General features: G+C 34.2%; 2 protein-coding genes and 1 non-coding gene across 3 annotated transcripts in view; all 3 read right to left on the bottom strand.

Annotated features, from left to right (window-relative positions):
* The window catches only part of Cbr-nstp-6, a gene marked incomplete at both ends in the record, with an annotated part of 7,051 nt that extends 6,217 nt beyond the window's left edge, over positions 1 to 834 (bottom strand). Inside the window, 3 exons of the mRNA XM_045245002.1 lie at positions 452 to 549; positions 599 to 694; positions 751 to 834. Of these exons, the coding sequence (XP_045095597.1) occupies positions 452 to 549; positions 599 to 694; positions 751 to 834 (278 nt within the window). The remainder of the gene's footprint in view (positions 1 to 451; positions 550 to 598; positions 695 to 750) is intronic.
* Positions 835 to 11,349: 10,515 nt separating this feature from the next.
* Cbr-osm-9 lies at positions 11,350 to 21,789 on the bottom strand (the record flags this gene model as incomplete). Its single annotated transcript, XM_002632785.1, has 15 exons — positions 11,350 to 11,544; positions 12,060 to 12,290; positions 12,488 to 12,817; positions 14,769 to 15,020; positions 15,138 to 15,292; positions 16,622 to 16,883; positions 17,861 to 17,971; positions 18,023 to 18,145; positions 18,474 to 18,589; positions 18,841 to 19,066; positions 19,172 to 19,479; positions 19,765 to 19,856; positions 19,918 to 20,048; positions 20,997 to 21,145; positions 21,648 to 21,789. 15 exons carry the CDS (start codon positions 21,787 to 21,789, stop codon positions 11,350 to 11,352), a joined length of 2,823 nt encoding a protein of 940 aa, XP_002632831.1.
* On the bottom strand, positions 12,352 to 12,423 carry CBG28574. The gene has a single exon. It is a non-coding gene (tRNA).
* Positions 21,790 to 22,317: the final 528 nt, after the last annotated feature.

The raw sequence follows: 22,317 nt of genomic DNA, 5'->3' as shown, positions 1-22,317 counted from the left end.
ACAAATTTTCAAAGTTGATATTTTGACCCCAAACTTTGGCAAGTTTTATCCAGTTTTCCCCAAAGTTTCAGCCAGATTCGAACACTCTCCGAGTTTTGGCGGAGTTTTTTTTTTCCTTTTTTGCCGACTCCCTGAATAACCCCATTAAATTTTCAAGATTTTCAAAAATGTGTGGACAAATCCACAGAGAAAGAGACGCAACTTCATTCATTTATTGTAAGAATGATTATCAAAACTATCGATTGATTGATTTTTTCGCATTTTTAGAGTTTTCAAACTTTCTAGATAAAATTAACTACTTTTCAATTTTTCGGGAGTGGTCAAAAAAAAAAGAATGGATAGGAAAAAAAACAATTTTTCTAACAGTAGTCTCCGGCTGAGCTACACGGGCTCATAAATGGTATTATGGTGTAAACATCGATGTGCACTGACACACAAAAATAAAACTTACCCTTTAACACTTCCCGTTTTGAATAGTGTAATAACCAAACAAAATATCAATTTCAACACTTCCATCATGAAAACAGAAGTTGTGGGAAGGAAATGTGTCTGAAAATGAAACTTCTCACATTTCTCAAAATCTCTCTATCTCTCTCACCCTATTCGCTATCCTAACCAAAAACGGCATGGCTGTAGAATGTGCAGTTACAGAGATCATGGAGAGTAGTTGAACGGAGCATACCACTCGGATAATCTGAAATTTTCGAAAATTGGAGTTCAATAGAGCGTACTTGCTGTTTCATTTATTACCGTAATCTTTTGCAACTCATTCCACCGTTCACTATTATTCATTTGATAGAAAATCACTAGGTTTCGAATCAAAGATACCCGCATTTTCAGTTAAAGGGAGGGGGAGATATGTTTTGAAAAGGCCTGCCACGAATATTTTTCTTTGTGATTCAAAAAAAGTACAAAAGAGAATATATAGATGTACAAAAAGAGTAGAGAAAAAGAGCGCAAACACAGAAATGATGACGCGACAGGGGCCGTTTTAAAGGTGAATTGAGAGAGTATGAAGAGATGAGAGAATTAGAGAAGGAAGACTCGTGCCGGTGCTAATGGTGATGAGAGTATTCGGAAGAAGGCCATTTTCAATCGGTTTTAGGAAATTCGAGTATAAAAGAAGGACTTTTTAAGTGGGTCACTAATAAGGAAAGTTTAGTCTTTGACTGTCTTGAAGGTGTGTATGTATTTTTGCTCCTTACACTTCCACTATCGTACCCCTATCCGTCCATGAATGAACATTTGCACCGGCGTAGCTCAGCCAAGTTCAACTTTTCCAGAAAATTATGTTAAAGAATTCCAATAATATTATTTCTGGCATGGTCCAAGTTACGGAAATGAATGTAACGATTTTTACTTTGTAGGATTATTTGCAATTGGGAGCTCCACAATTATTCAGATTATGCAACAGAAATTATTCAGATTATGCAACAGAAAATCAAATTTTGCTTCTTGTTTTGCTTTGTTAGATTTAAACTTTGAAGCGACAAGGGATTTTTCAATTTTCAGGTTTTTGATTTAGAATCACTCTAAACTAGGCAGGATCCATTTGGACTATTGAAGTTTGAAAAAAAATTGTGTTCAATTTGAAGACCTTGTGGGTCAAATATTGAAGGTTTCCCGTTTTTTCACTGTTTCAAATTTTGGTCATAAATAGCAATCTCGACAATTAAATCAATGCATTATTTATAAACATTTTTTGAAAACAAGATTGCTACAAATACTCAGCTTATTCATATTATATCAGTTTCATTCCAGAGTTTAGCGTATTCAGTTTCGATTACCTATGGTGGATTTTTAATAATAAAGAGAAAAATGTTTGAAATACTATATGGATATCATGAAACCGGTTATGAATCATTTAAAAAATGAATATGTGCTTTTTTCAACCTTCAAGTATTCTAAATCTCTGAAATTTTTTTTGAACTTTAAGAAATTAAAGCTTATTATGCTGTTCTATTATTATCACATATATAGATGATGTGAAACATTGAAGTTTATAAAACTTTGTTGTTTATAATCAACCAGCTCTCAAAATTATGTTGCAAACTTTCCATATCAAAATCAAACATTCAGAATACATAATACTCTAGTCCCCTCGTACAGATTAGAAACAAATATTTTCATAAAAAATAAATGGGTTTACCGTAAAACCTGTATTAGAAGGGCCCCTGAAATTGTAGGGTCCCTCTAATTGAAGTGCCCCCCTAGAGACCTCACGGAAAATAGAAGTGCTCCCTCTATTTGAAGGGCCCCTCTATTTGAAGTACCCCTTCTAATTAAAGTGCCCCTTTGATTAGCTCCTTTGGTATTCAGCCGTTTTTTTTGTTCTTTTGATTGAAAACTCACATGGGGGGTCTCATTGGAATAGAGGGGTGATTTATTGAAATCTTAGGAATAGGTCGGGGTTCAAACGACTGAATTTAGGTATGAATGAAAATTTCTAGATAAAAATGAACTTTCCCGCCTTAATTTGGATGCGTATGTTAAATACTCAGCCAAGTAAAAACAATATTATAGCCCCCACCCGAGGTGGGGTGACATATTGGAATGACGGGGGTCTTTATTGGAATCTTTTTGACTTCCGCCCGTTTTTGCCTAAACCTTTTTTCCAGTTGATGAGGGTGGGTGGTTATAATGAAATGTGGGGGGTACTGTTTATATCTTGAATTCCTGTTGGTGGGGGGCTTTTCCAACGTCTTCTCCAGGGGGGTCAAAACCGAATAGGTAATGGGGGGGGGGGGGGTTTAAAATGGAATATTCCCAAAATTGAAGATTATAGGAAAAAATGGTAGTAAATTTAGAAAACTTTCTGGCCGTGGTCTAGGAAACGCATACTCGGCCTTCCAGCCACTGGATAGTATTTTCCTTTTTCGATGTGCTTCTCCTATTTTAGGATTTTTTTGAATTTTGTTTTATTTTTTCATGAATCTACATACTTCTTTGTAAAAATGAACCAAAAAAAATCGACAGTCGTTGAAGTATCAGAAATGGAAATCCATATGTAAATTAATTTTAAGGAGATTTTGAAGCAGTATTTTTTATTCATTATTTGACAATGATTTTTTTTTTCAAATTTCCATTTTCACCCAATTTTTTTACGTTCTGAAAAGTTATATATTTCCTTTATATTATAGAGAAAAAAACTCAAAATTATCTTTTCTCATTAGAGCACATTTTCGTCGGCAAATTTTTTCTTCTGTTTCAGCAACTTTTCAAATACTGATTTCTGTTTTTTCTTTACTACGTTCTTTTTGAAAAAAAAATCAACTTACCGGATTTGAACTCTGCTCATTCTGCCTATCAATCTCGATTCCATTCGTCATTTTCTGCCTCGTCACTCCTCCTAACGTCATTTTTCGAAACTGAAAACAAAATTGATTAGTTAATTATCTAATTAGTTTAGTAATTAGAACCCACAAGGACGGGAAAGGGATTTTTAGCTCGGAATTTCATAATTTTTAGAAGCCCCCAAATTTGATTATTTATTTGTCAGCACCTTATCAATTTATCAAGACCTAGATATCAAAAGAAAAACTGTAGCAAAAAAGGTGTTAAGCCAAATTTCCTGCCACGTATAACATATAATATTCTGGTTCTGGTCTCTCTATACAAATACCGAACAAGAAAGAAAGTGAAGAAAGAGAAGGAGAGAGCTCAAATAAAGAGAGAATTAGGGAAAAAGAGAGAAGAGCATATAAACAGTTTGATAACATGAATGTACTTAAGGAGTGATGTTTTTGGGTGGGAGATAAGAATTTTCGAAAAAGGGGAAGTATGAGTTTTTGGGAAAAAAGGTGATGCTGGAGTTTTGTTGGGGTTAGAAATAAAAAATGAAAAGAGGGAGCAGAGAAATAGAGGCAACAAAACTAGAGGATTAAAATACATAGATCGACTCGCAACTTTTTTGTTAGTCATCTTTTTTTGAAAAAAAAAGAATTGTTGTGGGATTTTCAATCTTAAATTTGACCTCAATATCAATGGTTTGAAATATATTATTCTTTGTTGAAAAGCCAACTCTTTCTGCCGATTAGTAATTAATACTCAAAAATAAAATTATTCAACAAGACTTTGAAACATTGAAAATTTTCAGATTCCTCTAAAAAAAAACTAAAGTTTCAATAAGTATGTGTTATTTTGGAACTATTGCTCTAAAATCGTTAATTAATCCTTCCAATAACTCCACTCTTACATATACTTGCGCTTTGACTTCAATTATCTCGGCTCACATAAGAGGTATCTTAAATTTGTTAACTGATAAAATGTTTACCTCAATATCCTAAAAATTGTATTAGTTGACAAACTTCAATATCTCTCAAAGCAACCGAGGTAATTGAGCACAAAGTGCAAGGTTTTTTTCTTATGTTTCATAGTCAGATGGAATTGAAAAATTTCTAAATTGTAAGAATCAAAGAAAGTCTGCTACAACTATTTTTATCACTTGGTAGTAACTGTAAGAGTTTTAGTGGTCCAAAAATTTTGAATGCTAATTGTTTCGGTTTCAAATCATTCACTTGTTTGTGAATTATATTTTGAATTAATTCTTTGAACATTCCTCCATTAAAATTGCAATTTTTCCATTCGATGAAACTTACATTTATTTCAACGTTTAATAAAGTTTTTTTAGAATTGCATTAGAATGTTTTCAATTGATTTTTGTGCTACTGGGAAAACAAAAAAAAGATAAGGTGTATGTCCCGATTCTCAATTTTTTCATAGAGATCTACAACTTTTCCATATCTATTCACACTAACAGTTTTTCTTTAATTTGAAGATGTTTGATGACCTAGATATATCCCGATTCTTGAATATTGTTCTGTAGTTTATTCCCCTCCGCCTTCTTCTCGCCTTGCTCTAAAACTAGAATCTCCCTTAAGATTTTTCTCTAAGTGTATTTTCCAGCGTTGTAATATCCAGTACAGTTCCTATTCTGATCGTCTCTCTATCCTCAATATGTTCTCCATTCGACATCGTAGGATAAAAGCTCAACTAATTCTTCTCTATAAATTTTTAAATGGCTCCGCCTACTTTCCGAACCCAAATGCACATGTCAAATACTCCTCCTCCCCTCGTCGCCCTATGAACTTAATTATTGTTCAGCCCTACTCCTCTGACTATTTTTCCACTTCCCAAGTTACCCGATTTCTCCTACTTTCCGAGTTTGAATCCTTAATTTCTTTCAGTATTACCCGTTATTGATATATTTGCTCCCCCATTTTTCTTTTTCTACCGGTTACATCTTTCCTGTGTCAAATATCTAAACTATCCCGTTTCCCCTCCCCTACTCAGATCGGCCTCGTGAGGCATTTTTTCTGAGTCTTTCATGTCCTGCCCTCTAATGTTTTATTACACCTGATCAATAAACAAATTAAATATATAAGAAAAAGTTTTTAACAAAGAAAGTTCAGGAAAGTTCCAAAAATGCAGGCGCTTCATATAACAACTCAGCCCAGTTTTCGAAAATTTAAGCGCTAATCAAAAAAACAGAAAATTTTCGGAACTTTTTTGAATGAAAAAAGTTGCCTGTTTCAGTTTGGCTTGATCTAGTTGAAGTTAATATTACTTATTTAGTGTGACACTATGAGAACAATCACTTTCTTATTGAAACTAATCAAAGTTCGGTCTGTAAAAGGCGCAGATAACATTTTTCATTGAAACAATTGAAGTTTTTTTGAACCAGAGAAAACATTTAAAAAAAGTTGTTTGCAAAAACAATATTATGGAAAATAGTTTGTACAGTAGCATACAGAAATTTCTGCAAACACTATCAAAATAAATTAAAGACAAAAATTGACATGATTAGAGATGTTTGTATTTCTGAGTTTAAAATAAACCAATTTTAAACGTTTAGAATCATTGAAATTAGAAATTTTTTTCCGTTTCAAAATTATAGTTTCAAGTTCGTACCAGTGTCTTAATTAGTGATACTATCGATATTAAATTGGAGAGAAAAATGAGATGAAAATCTATAAAACATGCTAAAATACTTATTGACACAAAGTTGCTTGAATTTGGAAAAATTTACTGACTTACACAAATTCAAAAAATGAATTTCAGAATTTTTTGGATAAAATATCTCAAAACTCACCATTTTCCAAACCATGACTCGATAAACTACTAAAGACGGAAAAAGTATCAGGATTTCCAGAGCAATCAATTACAGCCCAGTGCCACGTGGCTGGAGTACTAAACTAGGGATTCCTAGAAACGATTCTAGGGGGTCATATGTCTCTTTTTTTTTGCAAGAGGTAAAGCAATATTACCTGCAAATTCAAAACTTGTTTCTTTGATTTCTAGTTTTCCGAAAATGGATTCATAAAATTTCTTTTTTTTTGAGGAAGACAAACGGAACAAAAAGAGCTTAAAATGACAAAACGGAGAGGAGGAAAGCGGGGGAAATGTGGAATATTTCACCTAGCAACGAGAGAATGGGATAGAAAAAGGGGAGGAAAAATAGAGAGGAAAAGAGGAAAGCAGAGAGAAGGAGGAACATTTGGGTGTATGTGGAAAAATGGATATAAATGAATGTGAAAACTAATGTCCAGTATTAATTATTAAATTATGAGAATGCAAATATTTTTGCTGTTCCAAAAAGCTATTAAATTTTTGAGATATGCGGATGAAATAGTGCAACGGACGGAAGAATTCGAAAAATCGTGAACCAAAAAGCTTTAAAATCATGATTCCGTTTTTGAGGCATGAAAAAAAGGAATTTCAGAAAATTTTCAACTTTTTTTTCTGTTTTGCGAAATGAGTTTTAGATGTTGGGTTTTCAAGATAACGCTTCAATAATTATCGACGAATGATCCAAAGTAATTTCTTTTTCAATTCAATTTCGCAGTTCTGGAGTATTTCGATGGCTTAATGACTAAAAAATGCCGAATTGGGTTTGAAAAAAGTTCAGAAACTTTGGAAATAATTTTTTTGGCAATTCATTTCAATATTATTGAATTCCTTATACATGTTTAATGAACAACTCATGATATATGCATGTACTGAAACTTGATTTATGAAGTTTTTTTATTTATTTTAAAAAGTTCTTCAGATCCCAGCTTTTACATTTAATCAAAATTCAGAATAACAATATTGCAAGGCTGTAATTGAAACTTTCCTAGCTACCGTATTTCCTCTAATATAAGCCCACCCCGCGAGGTGCTTCCGAAAATAGAAGCCCATGGGCTTTTCTTAATTTTTGAATTTCTCAATTTCTGATCTACAGAATTCCATATTGACATCTGAGATTCTGGAATCTCAGAATTTCATAAACTCGAAAATTTGGAGTTTAGAATTGCAGAAAGAAAGCTTCGAATTAAAAAAAAAACCAAATTTCAGAATTCTTAACTTCCGAATTGTCAAATTTCTGATTTTTTGAACAAATTTTTTTGAAAATTAATCATTGAAAAATAGAAGCCCACCTCTAATAGAAGCCCACCCTGAGAAAGAGGTTAAAAAATAGAAGTCCATGGGCTTCTATTAGAGGAAATACGGTATTTGGAAATTTATCTTTTAGGTTTGGCTAGTTGTGAAATCATATTCGGATACTGAAAATTGCAAAAATTGTTTTTCAACATATGTGAAGAAGAGGATAAACTAAAAATTTCCTATTACATTTTTACAAAAATACGAGGTTGCAAATCATTGTGTTTCCAAAATATCTATTAATGGCAAACTAATGAAACAGGCAAAAAAATTAAACTCGATCTGACCAAATTTCAGAAAACAAAACAAAAAAAAGGAAAAATCAGAAATCGAGAAATCGAAAAAAAAAGTTAGAAATTGCTAGATTGGATTACTGTGAATTTTCAAAATTTTGAATGCTCAAACGACTATTCTATTTGCCTAAATTTACTGAAATAGAGAAGCTCTGTTTGTTCCGACACTTAGGTGGTGAGCCTGTGTCGGAGCGAAAGTACAAGGATAGGAACATTAAGTATTCAACAACTATTTATTTAACTGGGTTAGACCTCTGATTATGGATCTGCCCGGCATCAGCATTTGGAGTTGGCGTAGTTCCGATCCAGCGTCTGTAGGTTTCCATTGATTTGGAGAAAAGGGGTGTGCACCATCCGTTGTCCACCATTAGGAGGTTGCAGCTTCAAGAAGTGTGGCATCGGGTTTGGCTTTGTCCATGGGCGTCAGCAGTTGGGATCCGGCATCAGTGAGTCCATTGTAGAGGAGATCCTTTGGTAGAAGTCTCAGATGTCTCATCATACTGGCGATTCTCAATCCTTTTATAGCATCTCCTCGGCATATCCACGATTATGCTCCAGATCTGATATAGTGATAAGAGAAGTGATCACGCCAAATATGTAGCGTAAATAGTTGCAGAATTGTGTTTATGACAATTTGTGTCATTCTAGATGTGCTCTAGTGTTATCGAATTTGAGGTTGTTCAGTAGAACCTCTGCTGCCGCGACACTTTTACAGAAAAAATTGGTCTCAATTATTTTTGCAAAAATATAATTTCAGAGAAACCATCCAAATTTGCGAGTATTTTAAAACATGGAGCGATTTAGCAGCTTCCATATTTAAATAGTCATTTTCGATGCAAATTTTAGCACGTTTTCTCAAAATTCTGAATTCTAATATTGAAAGAATGCAATTCAAATTTTCCTTGTTCATTTTGCTAGATTTGAGATTAAATCTGCAAAGAAATCGTCACGTAAAAATGGAAGATGTAAATTTCCGAAAAAAGATTCCAGCAGTTCTCATCATACTACATATAGAATGAAACTTGAAATATAAAAATCTGCTTCTATTTTCAAACTGTTATGATTTCCAAAATTTCCACTAATAGCAAAATCAGTAGCAAAAAAAAACTTAAACTCAATCCGACCAGATATGTCAGAAAACAAAAAAGGAAAAACCGATTTATAGAAGTTCGTCAACATTTTTGATTAAAAATTACTGGATGGGATTATCGAAATAGTTTTAGAAATTGGGAGAGTACTGGACGAACTATTTTCTCCGCCAAAATTTAGTGAAAAGAAGAGGATGAATGTATTACAGAAGAAATTTTGTTTGATAGAAAGAAATTAACTTTTCACATTGGTATCAGACATGAGCGGAATAAAAATTTTGAAAATCCGGAATAAGGAATAAGGAAGAAGGAATGAAATTTAAAAATCAGAAATAAGGAATAACAATTTTAAAATCCGGAATAAGGAATAAGGAATAAGGAATGAAAAATTTAAAATCCGGAATAAGGAATAAGGAATTCCGCTCATGTCTGATTGGTATGATTTCCAAGATTTCCAGTAATTCTAACTTAATGAAACACGAAAAAAAACTCAATCTGGTTAAATCTGTTGGACAAGAATAAGGAAATGGGAAAAATAAAGAGATGGAGAAAAAATTCGATCCAAAATAATTTTTTCCTTTTGTGCATACTTGTAACTGACTGGGCCGGGCTTTTTTCTAAATTTTGGAGGCCCGGCGGACCCATCATCATCATTTCACAAGGTTTGAAAAATTCAAAAAGCACATAAGGGGGGCCCTTATGTGATATTTTTCGATCTAAAAATTTTTTTGAGTTTTTTCGATCTTTTTTGATCAAACAGACAAACAATCCAAAAAAACAAAAAAAAATGGAGAAAATTATATTGAGAGCTCAAAAAATACAGGATTTTTTATACAGGGCCTTCCGGGCCGGGCCCGGGCCTCGAAAATTTGGTCCGACCAGTTTTCAGTTTTTTTTTTCAGTCCCGGCCCTTGCCCGGGCCCGGGCTTTGGCGTGCCGGCCCGGAATTTTACAAGTATGCTTTTGTGGGAGTTTTTCGAAAATAATGTAATTTAAAAACTGCCGAAATGGATTATTGTGAATGTTCAGAAGTTGTAAACATACAATACAGAATATTTTCTTCACCAAGATCCACTGAAAGAAGAGGATATGTAACAGAAAAAAAAATCAAAAAACGAAAAATGAAACAGGGAAAAATCAGAAATCTAGAAAAATAAAAAATAAATAATAATTGCTGTATCGGATTATTGTGAATGTTCAGAAACTGTGGAAATTCGAAATCCGACTTATCATAACTTTCTGAATATTTCCTGAAAAAGAGGATATGCAACAGAAAGATTTAATCTCAATTTTTTTGGAAACAACTAATTTTTTAAAAATTTCATAAATCCTTATTGTAATAATTTCTAGAACTTCCAACAATGACAAACTATTGAAACATGAAAAAAAACAACACTCATTCCGAACAAATGTATCAGAAAATGAAAAATGAAACAAGGAAAAACAAGATCGAGAAATTTGCTTAAAAACATGCTGAATTGAATTATTGTTAAGTCTTCAGAATCTGTTTCGATTGAATCCATTCATAAAATAATGACTATTTTTTCTACAAAGATTTTCAAAAAAAAAGAGTATGTGTAACGGGAAAAAATGAATTTACATTTTTTTGAAACTATCAAATTTGATAGGAAAATCATTAATCCTATCACACTGTTATAATTTTCGAAACTTCCAAAAGTGGCGAACTAATGAAACATTAAAAAAGACTTTAACCCAATTTGACGAAGCGTGTCAGAAAACATAAAAAAATGAAACAAGGAAAAATTAGATTGAGAAATTAGCTTAAAAATGCTGAATTGAATAATTGCGAATTGTGAATGTTCAGAAACTGTGAAAATTTGAAAGTCGATTTACTATGTTCCAGATCATAACTGTCTCGATATTTACTCAAAAAAGAGAATCTTTAACAGAAAAAGATTTGAATCCAATTTTTCTCGAAAAAAAATTATAATTTGATAGAAAACCCATGAATCATTTTCCGATTCTAGAATTTCTAAAAACTCCAATTATGACAAAGTAATGAAACATGGAAAAATACCTCAATCCCACCAGACATGTCAGAGAATAATGAAACATCAGAAATCGAGAAAAAAAAACGAAAAATGGAACCAGGAAAAATGAAACTTCTCTAGCCACACCCTGAACAAGAAGAATAGCCATGCGTTCATGACATAAAGATCCGACAATGTGATTTTATATTTTTTCTGCCTGTTTGTACTTCTATCGTAGAGATCTTATTTTTGAGATTTGCTATTCTCTCCTCTCGGAAAAGAGGCGAAAAGTCCAATTTCCTATTCAGAGAACTTGATTTGGACTTTTTTGATGTGTTTTGATTTCATGAAGATTTATTTAAACGGATGTTTATTAAGCGGGAAAAACAAAGATAGGTTAATGATTTTCAAGGTATTTCAGATGAAAAGAAAAAAAATAAACGAAAAATTGATTGTGTGAGACCGAAGAAAGTATCCGTAAGAATCTCGGAGAAAAATTTTTGATTTCAAGACAATTTTTGCTTTGATCTACTTTTTAAAAAGTAGATAAAACAATTATTCCTCTTTTGGAGGTGCCGGTGGTGCGGCAGCATCGAACGACGATGTATGCGGATGTCTTCTGAACATATCCGCCCGAAGACGTGGAGAAACTGCACGATGGGGTGGTGTTGTCGCAGTTGACTTGCTAGGGATGTTCGGAAGTTCAATGGATGGAATTGTGTCGGCTCCACGGACACGGACGGTTCGGCTCTGGAAATTTGATTTTTAACTTGCTGCAAAAGCGAACAATTGATAAAGCTAGAAAGTATTGGTATCAAAATGACTAATTGAAACATTACATTTTTTTTGTCCGTACCCGTTCTTTACGATATTTTATTACCTTATTTCTTCTAATTGATGCCGACCCAAATCTTTAACTTTAAGCTCGATTATCTCGATTCCTGTGAATTATAACAAAAAATTTGCCAAATGATAAATTTTTCATAATAATATAACCTACAGTTTATCAGTTGACACATTTTTTACATCTCTCACCGGAATCGAGATAATTGAGTAGAAAGTTGACGGCATTGGTGGGGTATTAGAGGAGATACGATAAGTTAAAAAAATAGATTTTTAAAAGTGTTTTCAAAACGTTAATCGGTTCTGAAGAAAACTTATTTTGCAAATCATAATTTCGAAACACATTTTTTTTTGAATTAGAAGATCTTATTTTCAAGTCCCCTAAATAATTTCACTCCACTTCCATTAAAAAAAAAACTCACATATTCCTGCACACGAATCGGGGAATCAACTTTAACCGGTGCTTTCAGAACCTGTGGAATCACAATCATCGGACTTGATGCTTCAGATCTTTCTTGCGAAGAATTAGTCTTCGATTCACTTCGCTCCTCAACCGGTGTAATAGATGGTTGCCAATCCATCGTTCCTCCCTCCCCAGACAGACTTGGTGGTGCAGAAAGGAGCATACTGTTGACAGCGTCATCAGTTCGAACCTAGAAATACAAAATTTAATGCTAGGAATTAAGAAAAAACAAAAAAAAACAAAAAAAGTTTGGGCCGAACCGGGAATCGAACCCGGGACCTCTCGCACCCGAAGCGAGAATCATACCTCTAGACCATCCGGCCACTGGTGATTCGCACGCACAACTTGCAACCAAGTAGTGTCTGGTTTTCTCTAACTCTCTCTTACCTCATGATTAGCGGCGGCCGCCGCGGCGCCCACAACCATAGTGGTTTTGAGACGTTTTGAAGCGTGAAGACTAGTTCCAATTCTAGTAGGTGTTCTTGATCGAGAAGGTACTTTTTCAGGCTGAACATGATCTTCATAAACTCTATCCAAACGATCATGTCCGTGTAGCAGGAGAACCGCCTGTTCGGTTCCCACTTTGTCAATTGTGTGGATCACTTTTCTTCCGATTGTTTTCCAGTTGTAAATTGCTTGTTTCCGTTGACGAGCACGTGTCTTTTTGGTTTGTTTGATGACCATAAGCCCACGGACTTCCATTCCAGATGATCCTTCCTGAAAGAATACGGTTATGAAAATGGAAAATTTGAAAGTCGTTTTATAAAAGATTCCTCTTTGACTTGGACTGCCTTCGTTCCTGTTATAGATATCAAAAAATTGTCAACTAATAAAATATTTATGAGGAAGTTCTACAAATTTTATTAGTTGACAACTTTTCGATATCTTTTTTAGAAGTCTAGATAATTGTAGTCAAAGTGGAAATAACTTTTTATTGATTCAATGTGTTGTAATGAAGGTTTTTTTTTTAGTTTTTATATTTAATAACACTTAAAAATAGACTTGCAGCAAATGTTAACGAAATTCGACTAGGGGGAGTTACAAGATTCATGTAATGTGGTTCCATCGATAGTTTTTAAATAAGTAGTTTTATGAAAGCTCCATGAAACATAAAACTTTGGTTTAGGAATGTTTGACTTATGTAAGTACTGATTTTGATTCAGTAAAAATTCATTGTCATTTTAACACAGAAACATAATTGACTTTAGTTTAAAGTTTCAACTGGAGCCCTAAAGTAAAAAAAACGGTAAAAAGTTTTTGAAAAATTAAAAAATTATTTTTCAGCTCTACAGCTTTAGATGCTTCAGAAAGTCGATCTTTAATGTGCGTTTTCTATGGTGGCAACTTTAACAGAAAATATATTATGTGTATTAGGTTTACTATTATTCCATGCATTTATCAAACTAGATTTAAGAGACATATCACTCGAAAATGTTTCAAAAAAGTAGACAAAAGAAATTCTGAATAGACTGCGCAGAGTACGATATGTTGAGTTTTAAATTGTTTTTGATAATTTAGAACAAAACCTGAGATTCATAGTATTTTAAAACCAACTAACGATTATTTTTTCCACTTCAATTTGACTTGCTCAACAGCTTCGGGCAAATTTTACCAAAATTCGACTAGGGTACTATCAATTGTGTACTTATCGATAGATTTGAACTTTTTAACTTTATGAAAACTCCATGAAACATGAATCAAATTTAGGCAATTTTTCGTTTATCGGTTACGAAACTTTTGCTCGTGTTAGCCCTGATTTTAGTTCGATGGAAATCCATCGTCTATTAATGGAAATCCATCGTCTATTAGAAACAAAATTGAATCCAGTTGAAAGTTTTAACTTAAAACCAAAATAAAAAGAATGACAAAAAGTGACAATTTTTTACATTAATTCTGTTTCAATTTGCTCACAAGGAATAGTTTGTTTCAAGCAGCTTCGTTGATGAAAACAATGGAATATATTTTTTAATGTTTGACAGTGGTTAAACAAGTTAGGAGCGGCCATAGATTATGTGATTGTCTAGATTTGTTATTTTCGTTTTTTAAAAACATATTTAAAAGTGAGACTCTCTTAGAATTTCATGATTCCAAAAAAAAATGGACAACAGAGCTTCTGTAAAAACGGAGTTCCATACAATCCTGATAAAGATTTCGAATTTTGTGTTTTAATTCAAAATACAAGTTCCACTGACTTTCATACATTCAAGCCTAACTTCAAGCTTCTAATGAAGCATTATTAATTTTTCCCGTTTTGATTTACTGTTAGAAAATAGGAATTTGGTATTCTTATTAATTCGTCGTTTGTCAATAAAAAACAACCAAGATTATAAACTAGAATTCTCTTGAAACCTGTTAAAAGAAACATTCGAGGAATTGAGCTTATGGGGAAAATAATGAAGGTGCCACACCACTACCGGTTGAGCTAGCTACGCGGTAAACTGCATGAGGAAGTGAACTGTGTAAAATTCCATCATTGTACACCATACGCAACAATGTATCCACACGTTTCAAAAAGAGCTCCGAAGATTTTCCTCTAGCTTCAGAGGGTTTTTGAGAATTGTAGGCTTCAAATCCAATATGTTGTATGTAGACAAGATAGAACGGAAGTAATAAAAAAGAACGAAATTTACCGAGTTCCCGAAACCGTAATCCTTCTTTCCCAACTAACCTGATCCAATCGAATACTGTATTCCAACTGACTCGCAGCTAACCGTTCCTTTCCAACCGATCTCTCCAAAACCATCACAATCTGAGCATACTGTTGTCTCCATGCCTTCTCGGCCTGTGCAATGACTGTTGTGTAGGTGTTACCCATCATAGCGATGAGAATGTTGATCATCATAATTGGCATGACGAACATATACAGTACGAAAAGAGTCTTGGTAAGGGCTTGATAGTTGGCACATGAGAATTCTTCGTACTGAAATTTTTTTCTGTTTTACAGATGTAACAGAAGCAATCAATTTCATTTTATCAATACTGAAATCTCTAGATGAGTAAAAAAAATCTTCAAAACCAAAAAAAAAAGTCAACCCACATCATATCCACCCATTGAGGCACGGAAAAGAGTGATGAAAGTCTCTGGGAACGTGTTGTATGTGTAGATTGTGTATCCAGAAATACGGCAAGCATGGGGATTGGTGTCTTCGAGTTTTTGTTTGGCATCCATGTCTTTTCCGACAAAGTAGAATACTGGAAAAATTAGGATTATGTAGGAACCGATCATATATGTAGGACAAATGTGGTGAAATGTCGTAGTCAGGGATATAGAAACTTAGAAACATAAAATTTATCTACAAGCTCAGCTACGCGGTCGTATATGACAAAACGGGTAGTCAAGTGAAAGGTGTAAACACCGATCTCTGTACTCCATCATATAAAAATGCATATCATCAATGCAAAAAATTAAACAATTCTTTTTTTCAGTTTTACTGACAAGTGATTAAGGTTGATTATTTCCTTTGTTATTGGGGTGTTCATATAATATTTTCTCACAAAAAAATCTTCTCTAATTTTGATCTATCCACATCGAATCTCAGTGAAGTTTCAAAAAATCTTTTTGTTTCAATATTTCCTAATTTTTCGAAGACGTTAATTTTTCACCATAATTAAACTATACAATAAAATACCAATCAATATCAGATTCAATATATGTTCTGCTTCAGCCAATTTTTACGAAGACAATGAAACACGGAATATCTGAGACGTTCGTAACAATAAACAAAGTTAATCAACCAATTGTATGAATAAGACTGTTTTGAAACGGAACATAATTGGACACTTTCCTAACGAAAATTTTCCAATTTTTATCCGTTGCCACTTGCCGACATATGACAAAACGGATACCATAGCCAAGTGAAAAATGTTAATTGTACAGTGTGAGACATACAACTTTGACAGTGTCTTGAAGTTGATTAGTTCATCTATTTGAACACAAAATCAGTTTTTCCCGATTGTGATTGAGTCAAAGTTTAATAAAAAAATCACTGTATCAATATCTCATCAAAAACAGAAAACGAAAAAAATCGACGATTTGTGGAATTCTTCATTTTCGAATAGACCTGCAGACTCATCAAACTATTTTATCGAGTAGTGGCCAATTGTTGGTTGTGTGAAGCAGAATGAATTATATTGTGTTTCACTAGGAAGTTAAGAAAAAATTCAACAAAACGATTTTTTCAATTGTAGCAGTTTTTCAATACCAAGTTGTTACAACCTAGATACTGTAAAAAACTCTTACTTGAAACTATCTTAAAAATAAATTCAAATAACGCATTTCTTTTTACAACACTTCTTAAATTTTTCAGCTAATATAATTAATCTGTAGACAGCACCCTACTTTTTTGAAGGAACTGAAACACTGAATACTTGATATATTGAGTAAAATGAAATTAATTAACCCATTTTTTAAATAACACTGTTTTGCAACGGAACATAAATAAAAACAATTTTTGACCCAACCGTGTAGCTCAAAAAATAACATAAGCACCGTAAAGCCTTACGCATCCAAATCCAACTCACCTTGCGAGAACGAAACGAGAAAGATCGCCGAAATAATCGCGAACCGAATCATATCTCCGGCAATCATACTGTAGATCATTTGTACGAAGGGTCCAGTGAGCTTAGCAGAACGTGCGAAGAACAACAGGAAGATCCAGGAACCGGGAAGTGCGAAAACGAAAAGGGCTTCTTCGATTTCGTGTTTTCGAAGTAGGCGGAATGGAATACAGAGGAGGAGGGAGAGATTAGCGATACAGAAGACGGCTTTTGCAGGTGCGGTTTTCTGGAAATATAGACACTCAAGTATAAAAGTGAGTGGATTGTGAATAAAAATGACTATTTTGAAATGGCGAAAAAATTTCATTAAATAACTTCGCATATGAAAGCATCATTTTTTCAGTTTATACACACCCTTTGGTAACAGAAAACTTTTCGAAAATTTTCAGCAAACGCGCTCTATTTTGATTTTTAAACATAAATACAATATAAAATTTTTTTGATAACCATAAGTTGAAAAAATTCCAAAGTTTCAGAATCCTCAGATTTTCGAAATGGTCTAACCACCCGTATTTTAAAAACTGGAATACCCTAATTTATCTCATTTCTTGTGGGAGACTTCAAAAAGTGTTCAACTGACAAAATATTTCTGAGATTTTGATCAATATTTTATCAGTGGACTACTTTTTGATATCTTTCACAGAAACCGAGATAAATTTGCTTCAAGTTGAAAATAAAGGGATCATTCTATTAGAACACTGGTGGTAAATATCAAATTTGATATTGGAAAATAATTTTAACTCGAGCAGTTTAGAGTATTCACAAGAACAAAACATTACCAACTTCAAAAATGACAACATCGTTTTACAGATATTAGTCACACATTTTTTGGAATTCGGTAACAGAAATTTTTCGATATTTTTCAAGTACGCTTTACGATGAACTTTGTTCGAAAAATATAAATTCTAAAAATATAGAATATTTTTTTTCAAAAAACCCGCGAATTGCAAAAAATTTCAATGTTTCAGAATCCTCTTATTTTCTACGTGGCCTAACAACCTGAATTGGAAGAGTCCTCTGTAATTCGTTATTTTTTTATTTATTTATTATCAGATACCCTAATTTATCTCATTTTCTGTTAGAGATATAAAAAAGTAGCCAACTGATAAAATGTTTCTAGCATTCTGATGAATATTTGATCAGTTGTTTACTTTTTACTCTCTAACATGAACCGAGATAAATGGTATCAAAAATTTCTCTCACCAAATTTCTCAAATAGCCTCGCATTCCTTGTGTCTGAATCTCCCCAAATTGTTGAACACCAATGAAGAATAGACAGTTTAAAATTGTTAGAATTTCACAAATTGTGCGGATCTGGAAGTTTTTTATCAAAAATTATTAGTTTAGTTTTGGACCAAAACATACCCAATCATCCCATAGGGGCTTGTCCATATACAAGCGGGGCAATTCTGTTGGACGGATATAGACGACAATTGATAGGGTGATGAGTTGGAAGATTAGAAGAACGAGACGTTCAATCAGTTTTCGCTGTAATTAAATTTCAGATTTGACTTTTTCATAGTTAAAAAAAATTTTCCTCAAAGTTTTAATCATGTAAGCCTCTCGAGGAGTTGAGATAATGGACATAACGCTGTAGGTACCGCGCCGCTACCAGCTGAGATACGGTGGCGCAAGGTCTAGTGGCCGTACGACGAAAACACAAGAGTGATCCGAAAAATCTTCAGTTTCGCCTCCTTCAAACATTGCGATATCATGCATACTATTTTCAATAATAACTGTTACTGTTTCTAAATGTTGTGAAAAAGCCTCTTGTTTTATTCATCATTTGATTTAAACCAAAAATAGTACTGTTTACCTGCGCAAATGCCTTCCACTTATCAGCCAACAATCTCTGAATAACTTCACTTCCAATCATGTCCAAATGTTCTGGTGTTGACCCGTTGATTACTGTCATTAGGGCGGAGTCATAATCTGAAGTTATAATACGCTGGTCAACATTTAAAGGCGCCTCGATGAATTGAATTTGTGAGCTAAATATTAAGTGTGCCGAGCCGCTACCGGCTGAGCTACGCGAACGCAGCAAGATCTTGCCTCCGACATTAAGGAAGGGTTCTAAAAAATCTGAACCTCCTGGAAAAATATGTTTCGCAGTTTCATAATAGTATGAAGTGTTAGAAGTTATATCTTGCGATGATACCACGTCAACTTTTCCTTAAACTCACTTGTCGACCCGTCTGGCTGAATTGTGTCCAAAGTGTTCAACGGGTATGCCGAACATGTCATATCCGAGAATCTCCAGAACTCCACTTTCATAATCTCCAGCATTTCCTCGAAAATATGTTTGCGACCCAACTTGGTGGCCAAGGTCAATGGTGTGAATCCAGCATGATTGACAACGTGGGGATCGGCGGGTTTCGCCCAATGACGGACAGCATAGGAGTACATGGACTGGAAATATAATATTAGGGACCTGTATTAGAAGAGCCTATTATAGTATTATTAGAAGGTGCCTATATTAGTTACAAACAGACATTATGAAACGCGAAAACTCACACTACTATAATTGATGACACACATATGCAGAATTGTATTTCCAAAGGAATCTTGAAGATTTGGATTGGCTCCAAACTGGATCAACAAATCATAAATGTCCTTGTTACCGAAGCAAGCAGCAAACGCTAACGGATACTCTCCATAGTAGGCATATCCCTGATAGTCGGTGATTTTATTGGTCAGTTTGTAGTCTTCGGGTAAGAAGAAGTTTCCACAGGCACGTGCATTGACATCAGCTTTGTTGTTCAGAAGAAGACTGACAGTTTCATAGTCATCGTGAACGATGGCCAAGTGGAGAGCGGATTGGCCTGAATAGATTAGGTTTACTGCTGTATTAAACAGAGATAATTAAAATGTGTTGGTTGTGTTGATGTTAGACTGCCTAGAGCTTCATTCCTAACAATTACTTTTGACCCATAAAAACCTAAAAGTTTTGGGACAAGAAATAAGAACCAGCCTGTTTGCTGCGCCTCTGGCGCGCCTTCGACATAACCTTGAATGAACTCCCTGATGAGGTACAGTATCATGAAGAGATGTGTGAACACCGTTCCCATGTTCCCCGTTTTCTACAGTACCCACAAATCCCAACTCACCAAACTGTTCGTCACCCAAATAAATGTCATTCGACATCCCTGGAAATCTCTTCAGCAGTATCCTAGCAATCTCATAGCACACTTGTTGTTCTCTAAAAAACAGCTCCGTGGGAACATGATTCTTGATCTTCTGATCGTTTTGATCTCTCTCACCTGTTGAGCAACAAATGAATCAGATTCTCTCCATCGACACCTCTTTTGTTGAGTTTCCACAAGGCGTAGTGTTCCTTGAAACGAGACTGTTGCATGTCGACGGATTCTTCGCTGAGACCGAGTTGAACGTTCTGTAAAATCAAAGAATGCAGTTTCAGTTTTGTTGTAAATCGAGTCATGAACGAAGCAGAATTGATTCTAGTTTGCTGATCGTTAATAATGAACTCGGATGCTCTCGAAAGCTGCAAATTACTGTCATTGGAGTTCATCTATGACTTCATGATGATGAGCATGGTTGGGTTAAAGCGGTATATGTCATTTGGATGAATTAATACAAAGTGTCAACTACAAAATAAGTTTATTCGTGCCATTCTTGTACTTTATGAATCTGTATTTAGATCAAGTTTTTGAAACTGTGCATATTGCGAAAGAAGTAGTGTTTTCGGATTCACACAGTTCAAGAACATTTTGAGATAATATTTAAAAAACATGCTGATGGGTCTGGTTGGTATAAATTGGTATATCTCGTTTGGATGAATCAGTCAAAAAAATTTGTTTGTCAATTACAAAATTAAAACTCCATTTTTGTTTAGTATGCTTCAAAATTTTCAGGCTCATACTACAGTGTTTTTTGAAGCATCCGAAGTTGGCTATTTTCCACTTAAATTTTGGCCAGTTATGTACCATATTACTAGACCCGTCTCTGTTCTAGTCTTCCTTGCTTTCTATTAAAAATTTCTAACAATTTTTTCTCGATTTCATAAGCTCTATACAGATGGTAAATTGTTAATTGGAATGTTTGGAGATACTTTATTTGTTTTGGTGAATTTTAGTAGCGATATTGAGCTGCTTTGTTGAGAATGTTTTCAAATGAATTTTGCAACAATCTCAAGTGGAACTCTGTGAACATCAGTACCATCGCTTAGACCTTGATACGGTACGCCAATAGGGTGATTAATTTTGTACGAATATTGACATTCAGAGTTTCTTTCTTCATATGATTAATGAATAATTGCCAATATAACTTCCCTGATAAATTTATAAAAACTTGTGAAACCGAGATTTTTCCCGCCACTTACCACCCCCTTCTTCCACTTGATGTAGTCACTGTAAGAGACTAATTTTGGCGTATTTCCTTCTTCATAAAGAATCGTTAGCAATTTTTCCTCGGCGAACTTCAAAACTCCTTCCTCTCCATCTCTTTCGTAAATGTTGATAAGTTCTCCGCCTGGAACGAAATGTTTAAATTATTTTTGAAAAATCTAGGTGAGAAAAAACATCCAAAACTTTTTTCTGTTTTATGACGGATGTTTGAAGTGACTTTCAAGCATGAGTCCAATTAAAGTTGTCAGTTATGTTTCAAGTGAAAATGTTAAAACAAGGGCAGTGGCTCATGCTATTGGCAATCGGTCCTGGTCTAAGGGGAGGCAATTGGACATGGTACAGTTTGGGACCGCGTAGCTTGTGTTACTGGTTAATATTGTGTTCGCTAGCTCAGGGGCTACAATAGACAAAAGAGGAGCTATGCGGTCTAGCTGAGCTAAGCGGTCACTTTAAAATCACAACGACAATAAACAACCCAATCCGAGAGTTTCTTTTTTTTCCCAAAATGCTAGAAAACCTGGTATTTGAAAAATTGAAACCCCAAAATAATATTTTCTGTTCTCCAGTTTCCATGTAATCAGCAAAAAATCCGGAAAGTTAGTTGTATCGCAAGACAAAGGTCTCACCTTTCCTGACACCAACCCACTTGTACAAGTGATTCTTCTCTCGTTCTCGATACAAATTCGACCATTTCTCGTCGGGATCGAACGCGAGTTTGACACCCTCGCCACGTGGTTCCGTTTTGTTTCGAGAACCTCCGGCACCCATGTTTGTGTTGTGAGTCTGGAAAAAATTGTGTCAAGGTTAGGGATTACAGTTTCTAAGAGGTTTAGGGAAATAAAAGGTAACATAGGATAGTTTTCGTGGTAAAATGTGTCTAAATTTATCTCGGTTTCTGGGAGAGGTATCAGAAAGGCTACTCGATATTTTTTACAGAACCCGAGATAAATTTAGGATAACATCAACAAAACAGCGAAATATATTTGTTTAATCACAGGGCACAAGCAAAGTTTTTAGCATGAAATTCTGCACTGTTTCAAAACATTGTGAATATGATGCGATTAATATTTATTAATATTTATATCTTGCGATCGGTCTTTCTTGTAAGAGGTAAGAGTGAAAGGAAAAATCATAAACTCGATCGGAAAAGTGCAAACTTGGAGCAAAGAATGTATCAAACTAAAAATGATATCGATCCATTGATGTCATATATGAGTTGATTGGTGGAAAGAGGTGGATGCCAGTTCGGCAAACTGATCGGCAAAAAAACATTTTTTTGCTCGAAAACAGAATTTC

This window comes from Caenorhabditis briggsae (genome assembly GCF_000004555.2).
Source record: "Caenorhabditis briggsae complete genome, chrIV, whole genome shotgun sequence".
Classification (NCBI taxonomy): Eukaryota; Metazoa; Nematoda; class Chromadorea; order Rhabditida; family Rhabditidae; genus Caenorhabditis; species Caenorhabditis briggsae.
The sequence above is the reverse complement of the archived record's forward strand: the minus strand, read 5'-3'. Positions and strand labels throughout refer to the sequence as shown.